This window comes from Cygnus atratus, chromosome 2 (genome assembly GCF_013377495.2).
Source record: "Cygnus atratus isolate AKBS03 ecotype Queensland, Australia chromosome 2, CAtr_DNAZoo_HiC_assembly, whole genome shotgun sequence".
Taxonomy (NCBI): Eukaryota; Metazoa; Chordata; class Aves; order Anseriformes; family Anatidae; genus Cygnus; species Cygnus atratus.
The window spans coordinates 111564059-111584953 of NC_066363.1; the positions used below are offsets into that span (position 1 = coordinate 111564059).

Genomic DNA, 20895 nt, shown 5'->3' on the forward strand with positions numbered 1-20895 from the left:
ATTATACAGAAGGCATTCTTCCGGATTTTGTAGGTCTTAGTGTATTGATGCTTAACTTTGATTTTATTTTTCTTAACATCATGGCCTGCATTGACACTCTCCAGAAGCGATGAGGTATTGTATGTGGGATTTTTTTAGTGAAAAATTGTTTTCTAAGGATTCTTTCATGGAAGAAGCATTTTGTGGTGTTCAGCATTAACATAGTTTCCAGTGAAAGAACTCAAAAGTGGTACACTGTTCTCTTAATTTTGAGTAAACTCTTACAAATATAACGTGTTACTAGATGAAGCCACTGTAGATCACCTACACACTTCAGGAGCAAGGGCACCTGAACTTTAGATCGTCTGTGCCCCTGGAAGCCCCTGCGGGTTGCTGCAGAGTCACAGATGCCTGGCAGCAGGTAGGTGGGCGATGATTCCTCGTCATCGATGGAAAAGGGTCAGAACGGACTAGTGCTGGGATCCACTGGATCTGACGGTGATGCAGGAGAACTGTGATGTCACGGCCCCGGGGAGGCTCCGCCCGTGGTGCCCCAGCCTCAGCGGGGAGGCTGCGGTGGGAGGGGGCCCTCAAGCAAGCAAGTATTGGGGCTGGGGGCTCAGGGAGGGGGGGCATGTCCTGCGAATGTCCCAGGCTCCTGTGTAGATGGTTCCTGTGCCTCGTCACAGGGGCGTTTGAGTTTGGTCTGCCCTAAGGGGATGTGCGTGGCACAGTTTTAAATGACCGCGATGGTTTCCTCGCTGTAGGGTCAGACCCCGCTGCCCAAAAGGCCCCGCAGTGTGGGGGTGAACCATTTGGACGCTGCACATGGTAACTGCCCCCGTTACATTTAAGGAGCGTTTGGGAAGCCTTGGAGAGGGGCTGTTGGTGGTGTGGCACGAGATGAGGTGCTGCAGTCACGTTGGACACCTCACGCTGGGATGGGATAGCAGATGCTCAACTTACCCATCTCCTTGTTGCAGATGAGAACCTGTAAGGCACCTTCCAGTGGATGAAGATGAGCCTTTCAGTGACCGAGCTATCTGTTCCAGACAGCCTCCACACCTTACTCGAGGGTGTGACCACAGCGGTCATAAAACACAAACCAGTAGACACTGCAGAGTTTGTAGCTCTCTATTTCCAAGACTTCATTGCCTTTCATAGAGGTTTGTTCCTACCAATGCTTATCTGAAGAGGACGAGTTATTTGGGTGCTAACTCCAGTTTAATTTGTGCTTCTGTTTTCAGACAATCTAAATTTGGACTTACAGGAAGTGGTGAAAAAATTTGATTTCAAGTACGGTAAGATGATTGCTTATTCATTTTAAAATATTTTGAGACCATGTTCCAACATAAACAGATGCAAGTGGTTTTCATTTACCGTGGGCTACATCCCCTCCATATGTAGCCCTGTGAAAGAGGCACATAGGCTCTGTGCTATTGAAGAGGTGGACGTCTTCAGAAAGCACTTGCTTCCATTTAGTGTGGGAAGAGCTAGTCCCCTGGGATGCTCTGCTTTCTGCTCAAGCATAGGGGACAGCTAGGGTACTCTGGGGCATTTTAAGACATTGAAGTAGGATTTATCACGTGCTAAGCAGATAGCGACTTCACAAGTTGTACCTATTCTTTGCAAATAGGTATTGTTTGTTTATAGAAACCCAATTTAACTCTGCATGTTACTGATTCCTTTGGAAAGTGCTGGGAGTTCTCAGCTGCTCCCTGGGTTTGGCTGTACGGGCTGGAATAGGTGCTGCTACCTGGAGGGTTGTGTGGGAGCAGCGATGGGTGCGTTTTCTAGCCTGCAGCCTGTTGGTATCTGTCCTGCTGGGTTGGGTCTCCCTTGTCTGCTTACCAAAAATACCAGCGTGTTCAAATAACCCATCACCTGGGGCTATGGTACAGACAGGTTCTTTAGGGATCCTGGGCAGAGTGAGAACGCTTCTAAGTTGTAGCTGTGATTAAAGCGTTATTTCACAGAACGTTGTAATTAGCCTAGCACTGGATTTTTATAATCGGAATCACTGTAGAACAGAATTTTATAACTAGCATGGCTTATGGTTACTTAGCATTTGTTCTGAGCACCTGGAGCCTCTGCAGATTGGGGCAAATCTTAATGTTTAGCATGCAATATAACAATCATAATCTAGGCTCAAAATACACGTAAATGAGTACGAGTCACTCGCTCAGTCCTCAGAGGAAACAGTTGGTGGTGGGAGCATCCCTGACCACCAGGGTGTTTGTTGGTTTTGCTGTCCAGCAGCGGTTCTGGTCCAAGCCCTACTTAGGTCTTGCAGCTGCATGATTTTCTAGGCAGTGCTCTGTGTCCCGTTACTTTTCCCTGTTCTGTGACGGGACCATCACATCCTGGTTGGCCAGGTGCCTGGGACCTTCAAGATGCTGGCAGGGAGGGAAAAGTTGGCCCAGTGTCCAGGACCTTGAAGATGGGTGAGGAGGGAAGACGTCTGCCTGGTACCCAGGACCTTCAAGGCCAGGGATGAGGGGGAAAAGGGTTGGGCTGATACACGTAAGCAAGCTGGTCATGTAATGGCTATTTGCCTTCTAAAATGGCATTAGTTTTGCTAACCGTATTACTAGGGATCAGGGGATACAGCTCATTATCCCCATTGCTCAGAGTCCACCTTAGCTAGCTTCTGAGTAACCTTGCAACTAGCCGGCACTGGAGACAGTCTTGGTCTATAGATTGAGAGTTAGGCATTGAGGAAATTACAGCAGTGATGAGATGTCTCAGCTATGAACAGGAAGTGCTATTATCTTGTTCCTAGCTTAGGTTCTCCTCTAAAACAAAACTTAGAACCACTGACTTCAGAAGTAGTTTTCTTCTTATAAAAATGTCTGGTGGAGATTGCAGTGTGACTTAAAATATCAATGAAACATGCATTTTAGTGCATTTGCAAATGTTGCATTAATGATAACACAGCTGTTATTGCATAATGTCACATGCAAAAACTTTGTCTGAATACCTGTCAGTGATTCGCTTATGTGACTGCAAACTGACCCTGCTGTAATCACCACACTCCAGTACTCTTCACCCAGAGGGTGGTGAGGCCCTGGCACAGGCTGCCCAGAGAAGCTGTGGATGCCCCATCCCTGGAGGTGTTCAAGGCCAGGCTGGATGGGGCTTTGGGCAGCCTGGTCTGGTGGGAGGTGTCCCTGCCCATGGCAGGGTGCTGGAACTAGGTGACGTTCAAGGTCCCTTCCACCCCAAGCCATTCTGTGAATACAAGCCAGCCTTGCCCTTCTTCCCTTATAGAGCACTTAGAGAAAAGAGCACTTACTTGAGCAGAGAAATTCTGTAGTAAGCTCAAGCAAGAGCTTACTACAGAACTTGCTACAGAACTACCTCTGGAGTTTCCCTCTATGTTGTGAGCGTAGTTTTGGGTCTGTCTGGGCACTAGCAGGTAGCTAGCTAGCTTCTGTAGCTGCAGGGGAGCCTTTCTTTTCTATAGCACTGCCTGATACCGACAGTGGGGCTGTGTTGGCTTGGGGACAGCAGAGTAATGTTTTAAGAGAGGATTTCTGTCATCCTTTGAGTTGTTTCATTTCTGATCTCATCCAGTCGTGACTTCAGAAGACAGCTCAATGCTAAGCTGTGATGGTGTGTCCAAGATTCACTGTCTTTTCTGCTCTGTGCTACAGCCACAACTGTACTGGTCTTACACATTGGCTAATGCTCACTAAACATGACAGCCAACAGCTCTTGCTCTTGTTTTTAATCAGTGTTGAGGGGTTTATTGACCAGGTGGTGGAACACTGTTCTGATCCCATGAGTACTGTCATGTGTTCCTCCATTGACAGTTAAGCACTCAGCCGTTTGTCACCCTGTATCTAAAATTTGTTCGTGGCTTACCTTCTTCTTCATTTCGGTATGTGTTAAGTCACGCAATCAAGATTCTTCAGGAAATTAAAATGTCACTGTCTGTGCATCTAAAATAATTTGTGTGGGTCCAAAGTGTTCTCAGGCATTGCAAAGGTGGACCGTAGTCTTCTTGCTGGCTTATCTGATGTGCTTAACACAAAAAGCTATTTTTTTTTTTCTTTAGTGGTGTTTGTGGACAGTAGTGGAGAATGTAGCCATCGCTGTAGGATCAGGAATACAGTTAAGGATTCCTTGCTTTTGAAGTTGTGCTACTGCCTTCTGAATCTTCTTTCCCCTTACTGATAGCCAAGCAACCCCCCCCCGCCCTTAATTACACATCTCTGCAGCCTAGGAAGCCTCACAGTTATGCAGTAGAACATCTAATTGGGTTGACACTGAAATCACTGTTTGTTTAAATGGAAACATTTGCTAATCTATTGCCATTATGTGCTTTTTACTTTGCAGAAAATCTGACTGGGGAACTAGTAAGGAAGGCATCGTACCACAGAGACACTTCACTGTCTAATGAGCCCCAGAAAAAGGAAGCCTCTACTGATACAGAGGAAGATCAACTTCTTGAAGACCTTGCTATCGAGTATAGCTCCAAAGTAATTCAGTGCCCATCAGCTGTCAGTTCTGTTGCAGAAAACAAATCCTCCACTGGACCTGATGGAGCTTCATCCCCTGAGGGCCCTGAACTTGCCTATGTGCCTGCTGATCCCGAACAGCTCGCTGCCCATGTGCTAGGTAACAGTGATTCTGCTTATTCTGTGAGGGATGTGGCAACCAGCGTGCAGACTCTTGATGAAGACTCTCAAGCCTCAGAGAAGTCGTTTGCACTAGTAGACAATGCTGACGAAGATGCTGCTGCTGCCTTGGCAGCTGGGGCTTCTGTCGAGGCTGTCAGGTCACAACCAGGAGTGCAGCGTTGCTCCTCCGTGGCTGGAGAACCAGGGCCCTCAGACAGCCAGGCTGATGTCTCAACAGATGATGTAAAACAAGTTTCCTCAGTCCTTTTGCAGGAAGAACCATTACCTTTTCCTCCACCACCACCACCATCACTTTCTTCCCAAGGGCAGTTGCAGGCTGCACCTTCCGGCAGTGCAGCTGAGGCTATCTCAACGACTGAGGGGTGCAATAAGCCAATGGTGGATGCAGAGGTTCCACCTTTCGTAGAGCAGTTCCCAGAGAAAATAATCATTCCCTTTATAGAACAAACAGCTTATCTGTTAAAGATTGAGCAGCCATTAAATGCAAGCCAGGTCTCCTGTGCTAAGACCTTAGGTCCACCTGCTGCTGCTGCAGCGTGCCAGCCTGAGAGAACGGAATCCGCAGCACACATGGAGTCAGCTGAGCAAGTTTATGTCATGTCAGGTAAGAAAGGTCCTTGTGTCATCTTCCTGTTCCAGCATCCAGCCCTACTACCTTCGTCAGTGGTCATTAAATGGAAAACCACCTGCATCAATGCAGCGGAGAGGCAGTGACTTTTGAGAAGCCACTGTACCAGCACTGCTTGGCCACAGTGCATGTTAGATCTCTGCAATCTGTTCCTCTTCTTAAAAGATCTCACATTCCAGCATTGACGTATGAGGTTTTCCATTTAAAAACAAATGGTGGTGGTTGCCTGTGCTGTCTTGGTGAATCTGGCGAGTTTCTGCAGCTGCGCTGGGTGGGCAGAGCACTGGTCATCAGTTCTGCAAACATGAAGAGAGCTGGTGTGCTGATTCTTGGTGAGGCCCTTGCCAGTGTCTCTTCCTGGTGGTGATAAGTGCCCAGCTCATCCCTCGCCCAGCTGGGAAAACCCTCCAGGGTGGAGCTCCCCTGCCCCAGGTCTCCCAGGTTCTGCAGAATCTGTCCAAGCCTTAGCCCAGGTGCTAGGAGAAGAAGTACAGTTGTGAGGTCTCAGCAAAGCATGTTGTAGAGGAGAGCTGAACTTGAGCAGATCTGTAAATTAACAATATTGGTTCTTAAGAAATGGTTTTGGGAGAGTTTGGCAAGCCTCAGTTTCAGAAGCACTGGTCAGATGGCTGAGTTCTCAAATGCTCACTCAGAAGAGCCTCTCACCACGAACAGTTTCACTTTCCCAGGCTGCAGGTGTCTGTCAGCTGTGTTTCAAACTGCATCTTCTATCCCAGCTCTCTTCTACCATGCTTGCTTTTACGAAGGTATGTTTGTCTTAAACATAAGGACTTAGACCGTGACTGGAATTCACTGCTCCTGACACCAGCCCTCTTACATTTTTATCTTTGTAGCCATGGCGTCAAGGGAAGCCGGACAGCCACCACCATATTCTAATGTGTGGACCCTCTATTGCCTAACTGACTTGAGGCAAGGTCAAAAGCCACCATCCCCTGGCCAGCTGCCACAAGTGTCTGCTCCAATTTACGCGATGCGAGAAGAAAACAAGAGGGGAGACATTCCAGCTTTCATTTTAGTGGGCTCTACGGTTCAGACCGGGCGGGACTGGCAGGCTCTTCCTAGCCACGCTGTCTTCACACAGCAAGGGGCAGGTGCCAGGAGACTCACGGTAGTCCCAGTCCCCGTAGCCAGGCCAGCTGATGAGGAAACAGGCAGGCCGGGTGTGCCAGACTTTATCTCGGTTGCCATCCCTCTGGATAACGTGATGTCTGCCAAGCAAGGCTGACCAGCTGGCGACACGCACGCAGGTATAAATGCCCTTGCAGAGGGTTACAGGGGAGATGCTGGGGGTTTGGCTTTTGCTACTGACAAGCGTAATTCAACCCATCTTTAACTATAATTTGGTTTAAGGCCAGCGATTAAACTACTTGTCATGCATAACAGACCCAGTGCCTTTCCCAGCTTGTTACTTTGCAATTAGTACTACTGCTCTTGCTCTGGTTTTAGCCTAAAGTAACCAAGATTTAATCTGACATTTACATACATTTGCATACAGATCAAACTTAAAAAAAAATCATCAGACTGCAAGTGTAGCATGACAGTGTTGCAAAATACTATTTCACTTTAGAGTTCATTTAGGTATCATAATTAAATTGTAGTTCTCAGTCTATACTTTGTACTGAGTTCATGCTTTTTTTTTTTTTAAACAGGGTGAGAAGCGATGCTGGCTGGCCTTCAGGCCACCTTTGTAAGGAATGGAACAACATATTAATAACTGCTTTAAAAAAATGACAGCCATTAGAATTGCATCCTGTGCATTTTATACTTTTCTAGCCCAGCACAACGTACCCAATGTAACTTTCAGCAGGCACTATGAAAATGCACTATTGCAATATGACCAGAGGCAGCGGCTGCAGCTGTTGTGTTGCTGAGTGCTCCAGTTCCTTCACTGTGCTAATGGTGTATGCATAAGCTCAAACACCACAGAGATTATGCAGAGCTGAAGTTAGTTCAGTGTGTAGTGTAAAAACGGAAAAAAAAAAGTATAGTTGTAGCCTATACTGCTGGGGTTATGCTCACAGGAAAAACTGCCAAGAGAAGGCATTTCCTCTTACCTATGCAAACGCCACCGCATCACTGCCCTACCTGGGTAATTCTAGTAGTGTACACTAAAAATGGAAAGTATCTCCTTGCCTTTGGAACAGTTTTGCTGGTCCAGCTTCCAGCCTGCAGGCCCCGCAGCCTCCCTGCAGTTCAGGAAGGAGGCACTCCCTTCCCCACCTTTCCTAAGCAGGAAAGAGGGCACTGGAGCCCACTACACTTTCGCTGCAGCAGCTTTTGCATTAGGCCTGCTCTGAAATGCTCAGCGCTACTAAACAACACTCTAGACCATATGCAAGAAGTTTTGAAGCCTTTATTTAGTAGCAATTAAATTATTCGATTAACACTAACCTCCAGACAGCAGTTAAAATATTGTACAAAGAGCAGCTTGCCCTCTCGAAGCTCTGTACACAGTTCAATATAAACTTACACTCTAAGATTGAATGCACCCCACTGAAAAGGGGTAAAGCAGCTGTGCACAGGAGGCCTCGCCGAGGTGCCTTACTACCTCTGAAATGCACAAGACTTCCTCCCAGGGAGTTTGCACAGTACAGACACAGGTCCTGTCCCCCACCACCGTGTCCCGCTGGGTCCTGGGCTGGTTCAGTTCTTGCCTTTTTGCAGGGGTGCTGGGCACCAGAACTTCTAGTGCATTAAACAGATTCTTTTTTAAACCTGTTACTAGTGTGCAGTTCGAATCAGATCTGTAGGTGTTTAAATGGCTCTTAATTCCATAAACCATAAGGTTGGTAGCAAAACAGGAGAGCAAAATTCAAAACACACTGCACAAAACATTGAATAAATACCTCTGAGTAATGTTACCAGCTTAACCAACCGCGTGAATGCTCCAGAGATGGGCACGCTTCTGGAATCTGGCCAGAGCTCAGGATTCAAGGGAGTTGCTTTAGTAAAAGAAAAGCCACTTTATGAAAAATTACATCTTTACAAGAGTAACACACCCTCCTTTGCTTTAAGAACGGACTATTGCAATTACTTTGTGTGCTTTTAAACATTCCCATGTCACAATAAATAAAACCAGTTTTTACCTGTGCTGACTTTAGCTACGAAAGAAAGTATTCACAGAACAGCCGAGGGTGTTCTAGTCCTCATACACCACAACCTAATATAGGTGTATTCAGCAAACGGGGCAGCTCTACACCATGACGACGCACTGGCTTTGTCCGCACGGGACCCACCATCAGCCACAAAACGTACTCCCTACCTCAGGGACTGCAGGTCGTGTACCACCAGCTTTACTGTGGAGACGTGTAATATTCTGTTGGATAACATGTCAGTTTTTTCAGGAGGTAAGTAAAACGAGGGAAAACATTAAAACAGATTAAGACTTATTTGTGTCTCAGCCACAGGCTTCTTATTGCAGTTTAATAAATATCAGGCAAGTTAAAGTAGTTTCTGTCCCAGTAGTTGCCAGAATAAAGCCAGTCCTGTGTACCGGTGTAGGGGTTGGGGCCTTGGTGGAACCATCTGTAAGGAAACACACAGCACGTTAGGGAAGCTGTACACACCTTTCTGTGGAAGTTCAGAACTGCTTTGCCGCATCTTCAGTGGTTACTGCTCAAAGCAATTACAGGAGCCCTCTGGATTTTAAATTCATAAGTGGATTTAAAGCAGTCTTCAGTATTTAGATTTCCCCATTCCCAACACCACTTTAATGTCTCCCAGGTGAAGTTGCTGACACTTTGTTATTTTGTCACTCGAAGCAGTGGAGATTCACATAAAAAGGACAGGTTCAGTTATACTTCAAAGCAGTTGTGAACAATCATTTTGGCATGCATGAACACTAACAGTTTTTTCAAGACACGTAAACACTGCAAGCATCACAGTCCTGGAAACAGAAAAACGTTAGGATCTAGATTTCCCCTTGTGTTTCACGGCCTTGTTTTGCAGTGCACTAACTCAGAACAAGCATGTTTGTTAGCTCCCCTCAGCACCGATGAAATGCCCCCCACAGGCTATGAGGGAAGTCCTGGCCTATCACTGCTTAACGCCTTGCACCCCAGTGTCACTGCTGTGGGGCTAACCCCAAAGCCAAGAAAGCTAATTCCAGCTGCAGGAAATTATGTGCAAGCTTCTGCTAAGCTGGCTGGTGCCAGGCACACTGGCTGTGGCCTTCATTCCCCTCCTCTCTCCCCCTGCCCCCTCTGGAAGCAAGCTGTGTGTACGTGCCCACAGATGTGCACACGTGTAGCGGCGTGGGGAGGTGGGTACGGTGCAGTTCACAAGGCCGGACTGCTGGCAAGTGTCCCCCGGTGGTAAGTAGGGCCTGTCAGAGCACCACAGCACAGGAGTTTGTCCTCCTCCCTCATGCCAATGCCGTATGGTGTTACTGAGCACTGCTTGCTGGTTGGGCCCAGCTCGATTTTCCGCCTCACAACAGCAGACCGCACGCTACCAGCCCTCTAGCAGTTAAAGGTTTTGCTGTGTTTTGCCAAGCCACGTTCACAGTGCGAGGCAGGTTGCTATAAGCCCTTTCTGTGGTGCATAAGCTCGGTAACCTCCTTTCAGCTCCTCAGTGGTCATAAAAGCCAGTTCTTGCTTTATACGCCTCGCTGCAGTGAGCGCACTTGCTTAAATCATGAGCGTGCCTGGCAGCCCACTTTAACTCAACGCTGCCCTTCTAGGATACCATTGGGTCCTGAGCAGAAATTAAAGCACGTTAGAACCAGTTATGAGAAACCAACTTTAAATAGCAGAAGTCTGAAGGCAGCCAGTCCTACAGTGCCACACCACGGAGCGGAGCAGCTCGTAGGCAAGGCTGGCTGGGTCCAGGGGTGTTGAGATGCATATCAGAAGTAACACCCTGTGCTGCCTTCGCAGCAGTAAACCGAACTGCTCAATGCTTCAGTGGTGGTTCTGCCCCGACTGAATGAAGGAGCCAACAGAAGACAGAAGTCACTGTTAAACTTGTACGTGGCTCACGACCACATCACCTCCACGCAGGATGCATCAGCTGCTCTGAAGTAACGGGTGTGTGTGCACCTGTGTGCGCCTAGCACGCGGGTAGTAGTGGCTCATGAGCACGAGCCGAGGAGAAGCAGGGCCATAAGCACGGTAGGTTCATCCCTCAGAGGAAGGAGCTTTTACTCTCAGTACCTCACTGCTGTGTCTTCAGCACTGGAACAGATCAGGACAGCGGAGTGTCCTCCAGTGCTGCTGCTACTGGCACACGGCAAGGACGGGGAGACCCAAAGCGATCGGGCAGCTAAGTGATAGGGGAAGGAGGGGGATCTGAATCACCAGCAACAAGCACTGCGCTGCTTCAGAACTGAACCAGTCTTTATTCGAGAGTTCAGACTGCTGCTCAGCACACGTCACTTCTTCAGAAACATCGAGGCTCCCCTTCTGAAGTGGATTCAAAATAAATAATCACTAGGCACTTCGGAGAAGTCTCTTAGGAGGGAAGAATCTACTAGACAAGCTAAGTAATGGACCTTTCTGTGGCCTGGAAATTGCAGCAGTTTACATCAATTTACATCATGCTGCAGATGAAGACCTACAGCTGACCCGCTGGGAACAGGTAGGAGAGCTTCCCTTCCCAGTATGGCTTTTTCCCCCCAAGCACAGCCCTTTACATTGAAATGGAAAGGAGCTGTTCCTACATAATTTATGTTCATTCTCTGGAAGCAGCCATACTTGGCACTCCTACTGAGGAGATCAAATACTAGGGGAAAAAACAAAAACCTGGAAACCAAGGAGTTCTTAAAGGATACCAGGCAAGTGGTGAGCAGGTCTAAAGTTCATGCACTGCCTACGTGCACTACAGCAGCTGAAGAACCTTGTGAATGGTTTCTGCACTAATTAGAGACCCTACTGCTCTGAATTGTGCTCTGAAAATTCCCCTGTTCCTGATACTCAAAGTCCAGGTGCTTTGAGCTATACCTTAAGGTACTTCAGACACCTGAAATAAGCCGGTGTAGTTATCCCTTGCTTTGAAAACATTTGGCAGGAGCTAGAACCAAAGCTTATAAAGCCTCTGAATTCAGGAAAGGAAGAGGGAGGTGTAAGGCTGTCCATCATTTACTCGAAAGCGTTACAAAGATGTTATTTTGCACCATTTTCAGGGCAAACAAACTCAAACACTTCAAGAGAGCAGGCATAAGAAAAAGACAGTTCAGGCATAACCAAACCTGGGACTCTGGGATGATGGGTGACTTCATTTGGAGAAAAGAAAAAAAGTGATTTACAGTTACAAATAGACATTTTAAAGACATTTAATCCATAGTGTCTGAATGTATTAATAGCTAATTCATAAAGAAGAGATGAAGCTTGCTTTTAGAGTTTAGCCCTACTGTTTCTTTTCTTTTCCTTTTTTTTTTTTTTCCTGTGAAGGGATGACCAACCTATTGCTATAAATTTAATAGTCTCTGGTCAAACTAGATTTATATGGTCATGTTTTCAAGATTTCTGTTTAGCTTGTTGTGCCTAAGAGCTCCCAATTGACTTCCCTCTCCTTACAGTTTAAAAAACTATCGTGGCCGATGCCTTGTAAGCTAACTTTTCCCTCAGTTCTAATTTTTGCAGTTGGTCACGCTCTCAGAAAGGAGGAAATGACTCGGAGAGCGAGGTGAGAAAGCCATTTCACCACTTTGAAAACAGCTGACTGCGGCAGGAATGCAGTACTGCCAACACGCAGCAACTGATCTGAGAAGTGACAGCAGTCAGTAACCTGTCAAGTTCACTGGAGGAATCATTTCTTCCTCCCTTTGGCCAAGCACCCAAATCTGAGGTGATTATAAGTTAACCACCAGCAGTCCATACAAGCAGCTATCAGAAGCAACATCTTCGCCAGGCCAGAACCAAGAGATGCCCAGAAAAGACAACGCACTTTGCATGTGAACGTGGGTGCGCGAGCAGCGAGCGGGAAGGACTGGAGACAAGCCTGACGCACCCCTCTGGAAGCGCTGCAGCCTGCGCAGACCAAGTCTGCAAATACAGCAGCAGCACCACCAAGCCAGGTGCTTTTTTCACACTGACACAACTCTGCACATTGCTGGCATGGACTGGCAGTTAACCTGAGCGTTCAAAACCTTTATACAACTAACTCCACGTGTAGCAACGCGGGCACACTAACCTTGTCTTCCAGTCTTCCTCTGACTTTGAACGATTTTTGCGGGCGGTCCTTTGCTTTTCTTCTAGCCTCTTCTTTTCTTCACTAGCTAGATCTTGAAGGAATAAAAATACACAGGTAAGTAAATATTCACAAGGTCTCAAGTACATACATGTGTATATAAAAATTTACATACAAGAGACAGTCATTACTCCATCTGACACAGCAAATTAACAAGGGAAGTAGAAAAGTTGTCCACTTAAAAATCATCTACATAACACAGTAGTGCTCCTGTTCTAGCCCAAGAGCAGAGCCAGGCCAGCTGTGGCACAAGATCAGCCACTGACATTAGCGGTCTCGTGACCACTAAATACACATTTATTCATGGCCTGAGGACCATGAAAACGTTTCTGTGACAGCAAACGTGAGCTACGGTAGGCAGCATATCTGGAATTTATTTCAGTAGGGAAACTGATAAAGTATGACATGATGCTGGATTTATTGCCAAAGTCTGGCCACCTGCCGGAGTTTTGGGTAAGCTGTTACTAGTGCTTAGTTTCTGGTCAATAAGGGTTTGGAATATTCACTTCCAAACCATGAAGAATAATCTTTGCAACACGCCTTTTTTTGTTGTTGCTGTTAATGCACTAAGGTAGCATGGGTCATGGTCCTAAAGAAGCTTCCATTTGGCCAAAAGAACAATCTTGTTTTTCCTTCAGAACATCTCAGGAATAAGTCAGAAGTCAGACTAAGAAGCAGATTAAATGAAAGGCACAATCTCTTTCATACTTGAATCCTGAAAAAGCATTTCACAAACAGCTCAAAAAGAAGTAATTGAGAGAATTATTTTTGGAAGACTAACTGCATGTTACCAGTCTATCTGCTAGATCAACGTTACGCTGTTAGTATAGTGTAGGAACGTGGCCTCTTGCCAAAGGCACAGGTACTGCACTTCAAGTTTAGACACAAGTTATTGGCAATGCTGTGAACCAGGAATGTCCTTCTTGCTGGCCATGAAACAATCCAGCAGACAGAAGAGCCTGTTCGTAGGAATTCACTGATCTCCTTTTTTATAAGCCTCAAATAAGTTGTTATCAGCTTCTGAGAAAAAAACTCCTAAGTACAATCACACTGTAGCATGCCTGTTTCATTGTTTTTCGTACCTAAATCTCAGACTATTTATCAGAAGTAGTTACAATCATCGTGCTATTACGTAGGTGAAACTGAATCAGAGGTTTCATGACTTACCCAAATCACTTAACAAGCCAGAAAAAAAAAAAAAAAATCAAAAGCCCCCATGCTTTTAGCCTACAAATGTGGCCACCCTGCTTTATAAGTAAAATGACAGAGAAAGGGGCAAAAAAGGGCTGGGGGAGGTTGTTCCACACCATAATCAAGTATTTAACACCAAGTTGCCTGTCAGAAGACTAAAAGACACATTTCACTCCATGACATTACAGTAACAATCTCTATGAGGTTTCTAAAAAGCACACAATTTCTACTCATTGGAAGTCTCATAATGCACTTCTAATTCACTATTCTAGGACAACAAAAGTGTTCAATTCCCAGCGAAGAATGATTTTGCATCAAGTACGTTTGACGTTGCAGTTTCAACTTAAATACTTTCGACCGCATTAGTCAGAATTGGCACATCAAAATATTCCTTTTGCACTGGCTGATGAAAACAGAAACTGAAAAGTTCACAAATACTTTTGATGCTCTGAGACTCTCAGACTAGTCTCCAATTATAGGGCTTGACTACAGGGCACAGCAAAGGTCTAAAATTAAATAAAAAGCATAACATGAAGTTTAAGAGTCCTGCTTGTATGTAAGAACACACCCAAGTAGGTGGTGTGGTGTGTTCCTGGCCAGGAGCTAAGCCACTCATTCACTCCAATCCACCCCAGAGGGACGGGGGAGAGAATCAAAGAGCAAAAGCAAGAAAACTCCTGGGTCAAGATTAAAGACAGTTTAATAAGTGAAGGGGAAAAAAAAGAGGAAAAAATGATGCAAAGGCAATCACTCACCACCTCCCAGCAGCAGACCTATGCCCTGCCAGTCTCCAAGCAACAGCTGCTTTGGGAAAACATCCTCCCTGTCGAAGTTTTGTTGCTGAGCATGGTGTTAACAGCATGGAAAACCTCTGACCAGCTGGGGTCAGCTGTCCCACTGCGTCCCCTCCCAGCCCACTTGCTGTGGGGCAGGGCACAGTGAGACACAGAGGTGGCCTTGACACTGCACAAGTGTTCAGCAGCAGCTAAAACAACGGTGTGTCATCAGTGCTGCTTCGGGCACCAATGTAAAACACAGCACCATAACGTTAGGCTGCTACGAACAAAAGCAGTACCTGACCCAGTACAGGCGGGCAGCATACCTTTCCCACTAGAGGCGTACCAGTTGAAGAGTTACTGTCTTGTAGCGTGGGGGGAACGTATCTTTATGGGTAACTACTTATTCTAACAGTTCATCTAACAGTTGAAAAGTGGAATTTGTTTCCTTTTTTTTTTTTTTCCTCCAGTCCTTCAGTTTTAACAAGAAATAGAAACGTACCTATTTCTCCATTTTCCATGGCTCTGATATCTGGTCGTAGCCGGCAGTCAGTTTTGGGAATGACGCTCTCCATTTCTTTGTCCAACTCATTCAAAGCCATGGCAAAGCTAGTGAAGTTGTACATCTGAAATACAGAGACACGGATGAAAGGTGACTTCCTTACAAAGCCTCTAGCTGCTATCCTTAATACACAAAAGCAGCTGTCTAAAAACAAACATCCAGATGCTTTTATATTATTTAATCACTCAAGATAGGAATACACCAGACACCAGCAGAACAGCACTGTCAGGAAGAGTGTAGCTGATCCTTGGTGGTTCTGTTTAACCAGGACAGCATCCAATTACTCAGGGCACTATTTCTCTCTTATCTTCTTTTTCCAGTCCTACTGGTATTTTCCCCAGCTCTGTAGAGAGACTTCCCCCTTGATTAACCTACTGAGGGCAGCTTTTCTTGTTCCAATCCTTTTTTTTTTTTTTCCTCCTGTAGTTGCACACACACCCTCATTCCCTGCCCACTGGCTCTCCAGCTCCACAGCCCTTCACACGCCTCAGTGTGGGGGGAACAGAGGGGAGAGAAGAAGTGGGGAAGTTGCCCATACCTCTGGCTGCATGAAGCACTCCATTTTGCAGAGAAACCGACCTAACTAGAGTCATGCCTGTGGTGGTTACCCCTCCAACCCCACATTACAGTTAGAACTGTAGTGGGAAAGTTCGTTGCTGTGAACAGGCAAACCCACACCCATTAGTGAAAAAGATGACAAATTAATTTGCTTTGTGTTGACCAGGCAGGACAACAGGATAGCATGCACTTTTCAATAAATAGAAGCACGGCTGACCTGTGCTGAATTTGGAGGTCTTGGAGTTATCTTCCATAGCAAAATACTTCCAGGAATAACATACACACTCTCAGAATCTGGCAATGGCATCTCATCGGGTTCCTCAGTATTGCCCACCTAAAAGTAGCACATCAAGAAAAGGGAAATATTTTACTATTTTTATTATCATCATAGAATGGTTTGGAGGGGACCTTAAAAATCACATCATTCCACCCCACCACCATGGGCAGGGACACCTCCCACCCGACCAGGGTGCCCAAAGCCCCATCCAGCCTGGCCTTGAACACCTCCAGGGATGGGGCATCCACAGCTTCTCTGGGCAGCCTGTGCCAGTGCCTCACCACCCTCAGAGTGAAGAACTTCTTTATACCAAATCTAAATCTCCACTTTTTTAGTTTAAAGAAATTATTCCTTGTCCTACACCATTACACTCTTTGATAAGGGTCCCTCTCCTGCATTCCTGTCTCATGTTGAGCTTCTTGTCATCCAACACGTGCAAGTCCTTCTCCTCAGGGCTGCTCACAATCCCTTCTAGGCCCAGTCCATATCTGTGCTTAGGACTGCCCCAGCCCAGATGCATCACCATCATTATTAGGGAGTCAAACAATTTACACTCATTCATTCTAATGCTGGAACTTACGTAAAAATTACCTTGACCAAAAGTAAATTTCAGTGACAAACTTTTCAAGATGCTTGGCAAGAAGGACAGCAGCAGTAACACAGGAAGTGTACTCCCTCCCAAGCAAAGACTACCAGCAGTTTCTTACATCAATATCTTCGTGGATAAAATCCAGACGATCAAGCGTTAAGAAAGGTCAATTTTTCTACCAGAAAAATGTCCCATTTAATCAAAACACAAGCACTTCTATACCTGATTCCATTAATTCAGCCACATAAGATTATGTTACAGTACCGAACTAAAGCCACCTAGACAACCAGCAAGACCCTCCCAAGCAAATTCAGTGTCGCTATCACAGCTAAACGCAGCAGCACATCTCAGAGACCACAGGAGAGCAGAGCTGAACTTAAAGGCAACTAATGCTCTAAAAACTTGGCTACACGCCAACAGCTTTAATTCTGCTGCTAATAAGCTTTGCTCTCTGATGGTTGCATCAGATAATAGAGGCTGATGTTTTAGTATAAAAATCCACTACCCAGAATGGACTCAACTGTCCTCTGAGCTGATTCAATCTTTCAGAAATTAAGAGTTTGAAGCAAAACACATCAGAAAGCTACTTGTTTAACAAAACAAGGGCACTTCAGTAACAGACTGTCGAACTCCAAACCAACTTTTATATCAAAAAAACTAGGATGCATGCTACAATTTGAGGCTGGTTTGATACTGGTTTGATACATAATCTTAAAAATGTCATAAGAATTACAAGGAACTGGGAAAAAAGAGGATTTTCCAAGTGCTCTTGCCACAAGACTGCATATTTTATACTCAGCACTGCTCAATGTCTCTTTCATAAGCTATACTACTAGAAGGGTAGTAACAGACTTGCCAAGCAAGACCTCTAGTGTCTGCAACCAGGCATGCATGAGGGCAGGTGCTGGTGCCTTACAGTATTTCCTTCCACATATTAGCACTGAAAAATTCTGTACAAAATTTTTCACCTTGATTAAAAAAAAATGCTCTAGTTCATTCAGAGCTGAATTATCTTGGCCTAACTCAAAGTCTACTCTTATCCTGATATTGATAAAATATCACTTTTGCATACATGAAGACTTCTGTAGCACCCTGCAAAATTATATTTCCAGTAGTTTTACCCCTATAGAAATCAGAGATTTGGATGGAAAACCTGGGGCATTTTGAAAAAGGACTTGCATCCCAGCAGGTCCCCTAAAGGGAGGCAGAAAAAATCCTACATTAGCAAAAACACAGCAAGAAGGAATTGCTGGAAAACAACTTAAAAAAAACAAACAACTGAAAATTCTAATTAAAAGGAATTTGAAAGGCAATGTACCTTCGTGCCTGAATAACTGCTTTATTACCTTGAAGGGACAAACCATATCCAGGCATTATACTTGAGACTTGGGTCACCTAAAAGGTCAAAAACTATATGCAATATCAGCTTCTCAGACACAAGGGGGCAGTGGGATTACATATTCAATGAAGACTACGCTGACTGATAGCGTGCACTACAGAGCTTTCAGTTTTCTTCATAGAACTAGTTCTGTTAAACGAATAGAAAATACATGCTTTATTAGTGTCAGAGGAACACGTAGCTTGAGCTTTACACAACAGCATGCTTCATTTTGAACTGTAAAGCAAGGGTCATCTTAAGCTTTGTTGTTCAGTGGTAGCTGAACAAAGACACAGGGTATGTTTTCCTTTGCTCCTTTCTCCCTAGAGCTCGCCAGGCCAGACTCAAGGAGAAGCAGTAATCCCCAGTGCCTTAGTACTCTCCTGATGACAGGCACTGGAGCAATCTCAGATACAGCAACAGTCTGAACCTGCACAGGAACAACTGCTTTTAAAAGTTATCTCCCTTGTTTTTATATTAAAATGACCAACACCAAAACAAGAATCTGGCTATAGTCACCAAAGGGGAACAATTCCTCTTATAAGTAATTGTGAATGATTGTTCTTCATCAAGCTGTATGGGAAAACCACCATTCACCTTAAACAAAAAGGTGCCAGAAATCTGAAACAGTTAATAACATTTCTATTTTTCTTCCAGAATAAAAAAAAAAAAAAAAAAAGCAATTGTGTGTGTGTGGGGAAATTAAATGATTCTATGGCTGGGGCAATGTAATAAAAAACAATTCCTTGGAAAAGCTGAAAAACAGCATCTCCTATCAAGATGAGAAGCTAGTCTATTCTGCCTCTAGAAGTTCAAGTTCTCCTACTAAAATACAAATGTTATCATACATTATCAGAACCACAGTCCAACTAAGAAATATGCAATACTTCCATTTGACTTAGGAGGAAGGGGCAGGTATTGAACCAGCCAGCAGCTAGAAAACTCCAGTATTTGGGAAGCTTTAATACAAATCCGTGAGAGCACAAGCATTTTATCCCTTAATACCGATACTCATCCAGTCTGGTTTTGTATCCCACTAAGAAAGACAGAGCAAGTGAAAAATAATCTTAATGCTCTTAAACGCTACTAAAATATTTAGCTGTCCTATCACGCCTCTGAGATACCACCTTTATACGCGACTAGTACCTGTTTACTGCTTTTCTTCTCTTCTGCATTTTTCTTGTCATTTTTTTTGTAAGCTTCGAAAGTAGCTGGGTCAACACTGTACAGACACTCTGTCCACTTCCCATACAGTGCACAAAGTTTCTTTTTGCTGTCAAGAAAGACCAAGTTTACAAAGGAGCTTAAAGAGATTTATTTCATTATTTCAGACAAAAATAGATGAAAAAAAGAACTTCTGAGGGCAATTCTTTTAAACTGCACACTTCGCGTAACACAATTCACAACCTGCTGTTTCAGGTTTATGCCCTTGGCACACTATGTTAAGGGCACTCAGGCCTACAGCTCCCATTAGAAACTACGGGCAGCAACTTGTTTCCTATTAGGAATAAAACTGTTACCTTTTGTCCTGAATGTATCCTTCAACTTTGTGCAACTCCTTCCCAAAGAGGCCACAGGGCTTGAAGCTTAGTACACACTTCTCGCCAGTTCTGCAGGCGGAACAAGAGGGCACTAATTACTTCCAAATATTTCTCCTTTTTAAACTCCCAGCAAGTGAAAGCACTCACATTCTTAACTTACTTGTGGTTAGTTATTTCCACATTTCCGTACTGCTCAATCCAAAGTTTGCCCACAATGATGTTATGCACACAGCAAGTAGGATTTGTCCATGTGTAGGCTTCACTGTGTCTGTGGGATATAAAAATAAGTTATTGCATCTTTGTACTGAATGTCACTGCTGCAGCAAACCATCTTCTATAAACGGCATCAAGTCTTGAAACAGACATCGCAATAAGCCTGGCAAACTAAGAGTTTTCTTAACATATTGCTACTGGTTTTATCAATTCCTTAAAACAGCAACTTCAGTGTAGACACTGAATGACATTAGGAAAGCCAACAGGACTCAAGTGTGCTGGTCTTGGTAGGACTGGATGCCCAGGCATCTGCAGAACGCAGACATAAGCACCAACTATTACTATTATTATTACACAGTTCATTAAGGCAAGTGATAGCAGTTCCTTTCATCTTCTCATTCCCTCCACCCCACAAAGCAATCTGCCATCAAAGATTAGGATGTGGGCGTTAGACATGCTCATTCCTAAACCACAAGACTCTAATGTGCAGTTATCATCACAGATGTGGCCATGTACCTACGCAATTTTTACTTATCAACTTACTCAAGGAGCTCCAAAGTCATTGTGCCTTTTGGTTCCGCTTCCACGCTCTTGCCCCAGAATTTGAGTTTAGGATAAATTGATCCATGAAACACAAAATCATTATTTAAACCTTCAGCATAGAAAGCGCTGATTGGTGGATGATGGCTAACTTGCTCTGAGAGAAGCCTAAATCCAAGATCATCTCTGCAAAATAAAAGTTCTAAAAATCAGTATTCTGAAGATACAAAATAAAGATGACTGAAAGCATGTATCTAAGGTATCTAGTACAGTGAAGTTATTTTCTCTGTGGTGAAATAGATAGTTGGACCCACACACAGTTGCTGTACTCAGTGCAAGACTTAGTTAAAACCCTAAGGTAAGACAAAAAACAGCTCAACTCATACATAAAATATCCTCATTCTAAATAACCGAGGACATCGTGTTAAATGTAGCAATAATGACCAAATCTGACCAGTCAATGTGTTTACTTTCGATAGTGACCTCTTCCTTAAACTTTTGCTTAGTTATAGACCAGATACTCACTTGTTTTAGAGAAGAGTTTGCCCTCAGTGCAGCTGCACACTACCATATTAGCATAGTCTATTTGTATTCTGGACACTCATATAATGAATGTGCTACTTCTAACATCTCATGCAACTTTTCATTGAGAATGTTTCAGAAAAAATGTCATTTTTGTATTAAAAAAAAAAAAAAGAAGCTTGTTTTTCGAACTGACAAATTGTATAGCCTCCTCTGAGTTGCAAAGTTCAGCAGAGGTTGAAATTTCCCTGAGGGGTGCATGGCTGAACACCAGCACATTGCAAA

The 20895-nt window shown here is 44.6% G+C and overlaps 2 protein-coding genes across 11 annotated transcripts in view; one reads left to right on the plus strand and one right to left on the minus strand.

Moving 5' to 3' along the window:
- The first annotated feature begins 281 nt into the window (after positions 1-281).
- Positions 282-6499, plus strand: CABYR (calcium binding tyrosine phosphorylation regulated). The gene is made up of 5 exons (XM_050708776.1): positions 282-400; positions 963-1145; positions 1227-1280; positions 4321-4602; positions 6108-6499. Exons 2-5 carry the CDS (start codon positions 992-994, stop codon positions 6497-6499), a joined length of 882 nt encoding a protein of 293 aa, XP_050564733.1. The 5' UTR covers positions 282-400; positions 963-991.
- Positions 6500-7608: 1109 nt separating this feature from the next.
- Positions 7609-20895, minus strand: part of OSBPL1A (oxysterol binding protein like 1A) — a 77723-nt gene continuing 64436 nt past the window's right edge. For 4 of the 10 annotated variants that reach the window (XM_035564056.2, XM_050708458.1, XM_035564059.2 and 1 more), the window contains 8 exons: positions 20092-20274; positions 19496-19603; positions 19315-19404; positions 18941-19067; positions 15768-15884; positions 14933-15056; positions 12407-12497; positions 7609-8799 (listed from right to left, as the gene is read on the minus strand). In XM_035564056.2, coding sequence (XP_035419949.1) covers positions 8697-8799; positions 12407-12497; positions 14933-15056; positions 15768-15884; positions 18941-19067; positions 19315-19404; positions 19496-19603; positions 20092-20274 — 943 coding nt within the window. In that variant the 3' untranslated portion in view covers positions 7609-8696. The remainder of the gene's footprint in view (positions 8800-12406; positions 12498-14932; positions 15057-15767; positions 15885-18940; positions 19068-19314; positions 19405-19495; positions 19604-20091; positions 20275-20895) is intronic. The other 6 variants (XM_050708459.1, XM_035564058.2, XM_050708464.1 and 3 more) reach the window with 2 other exon arrangements.

Coding starts and splice junctions, on each gene's coding strand:
- CABYR (XM_050708776.1), top strand. CDS start 992: ATGAAGATGAGCCTTTCAGTGACCGAGCTATCTGTTCCAGACAGCCTC. Junction 1,146..1,226: donor CTTCATTGCCTTTCATAGAG/GTTTGTTCCTAC, acceptor TTCTGTTTTCAG/ACAATCTAAATTTGGACTTA. Junction 1,281..4,320: donor AAAATTTGATTTCAAGTACG/GTAAGATGATTG, acceptor TTTACTTTGCAG/AAAATCTGACTGGGGAACTA.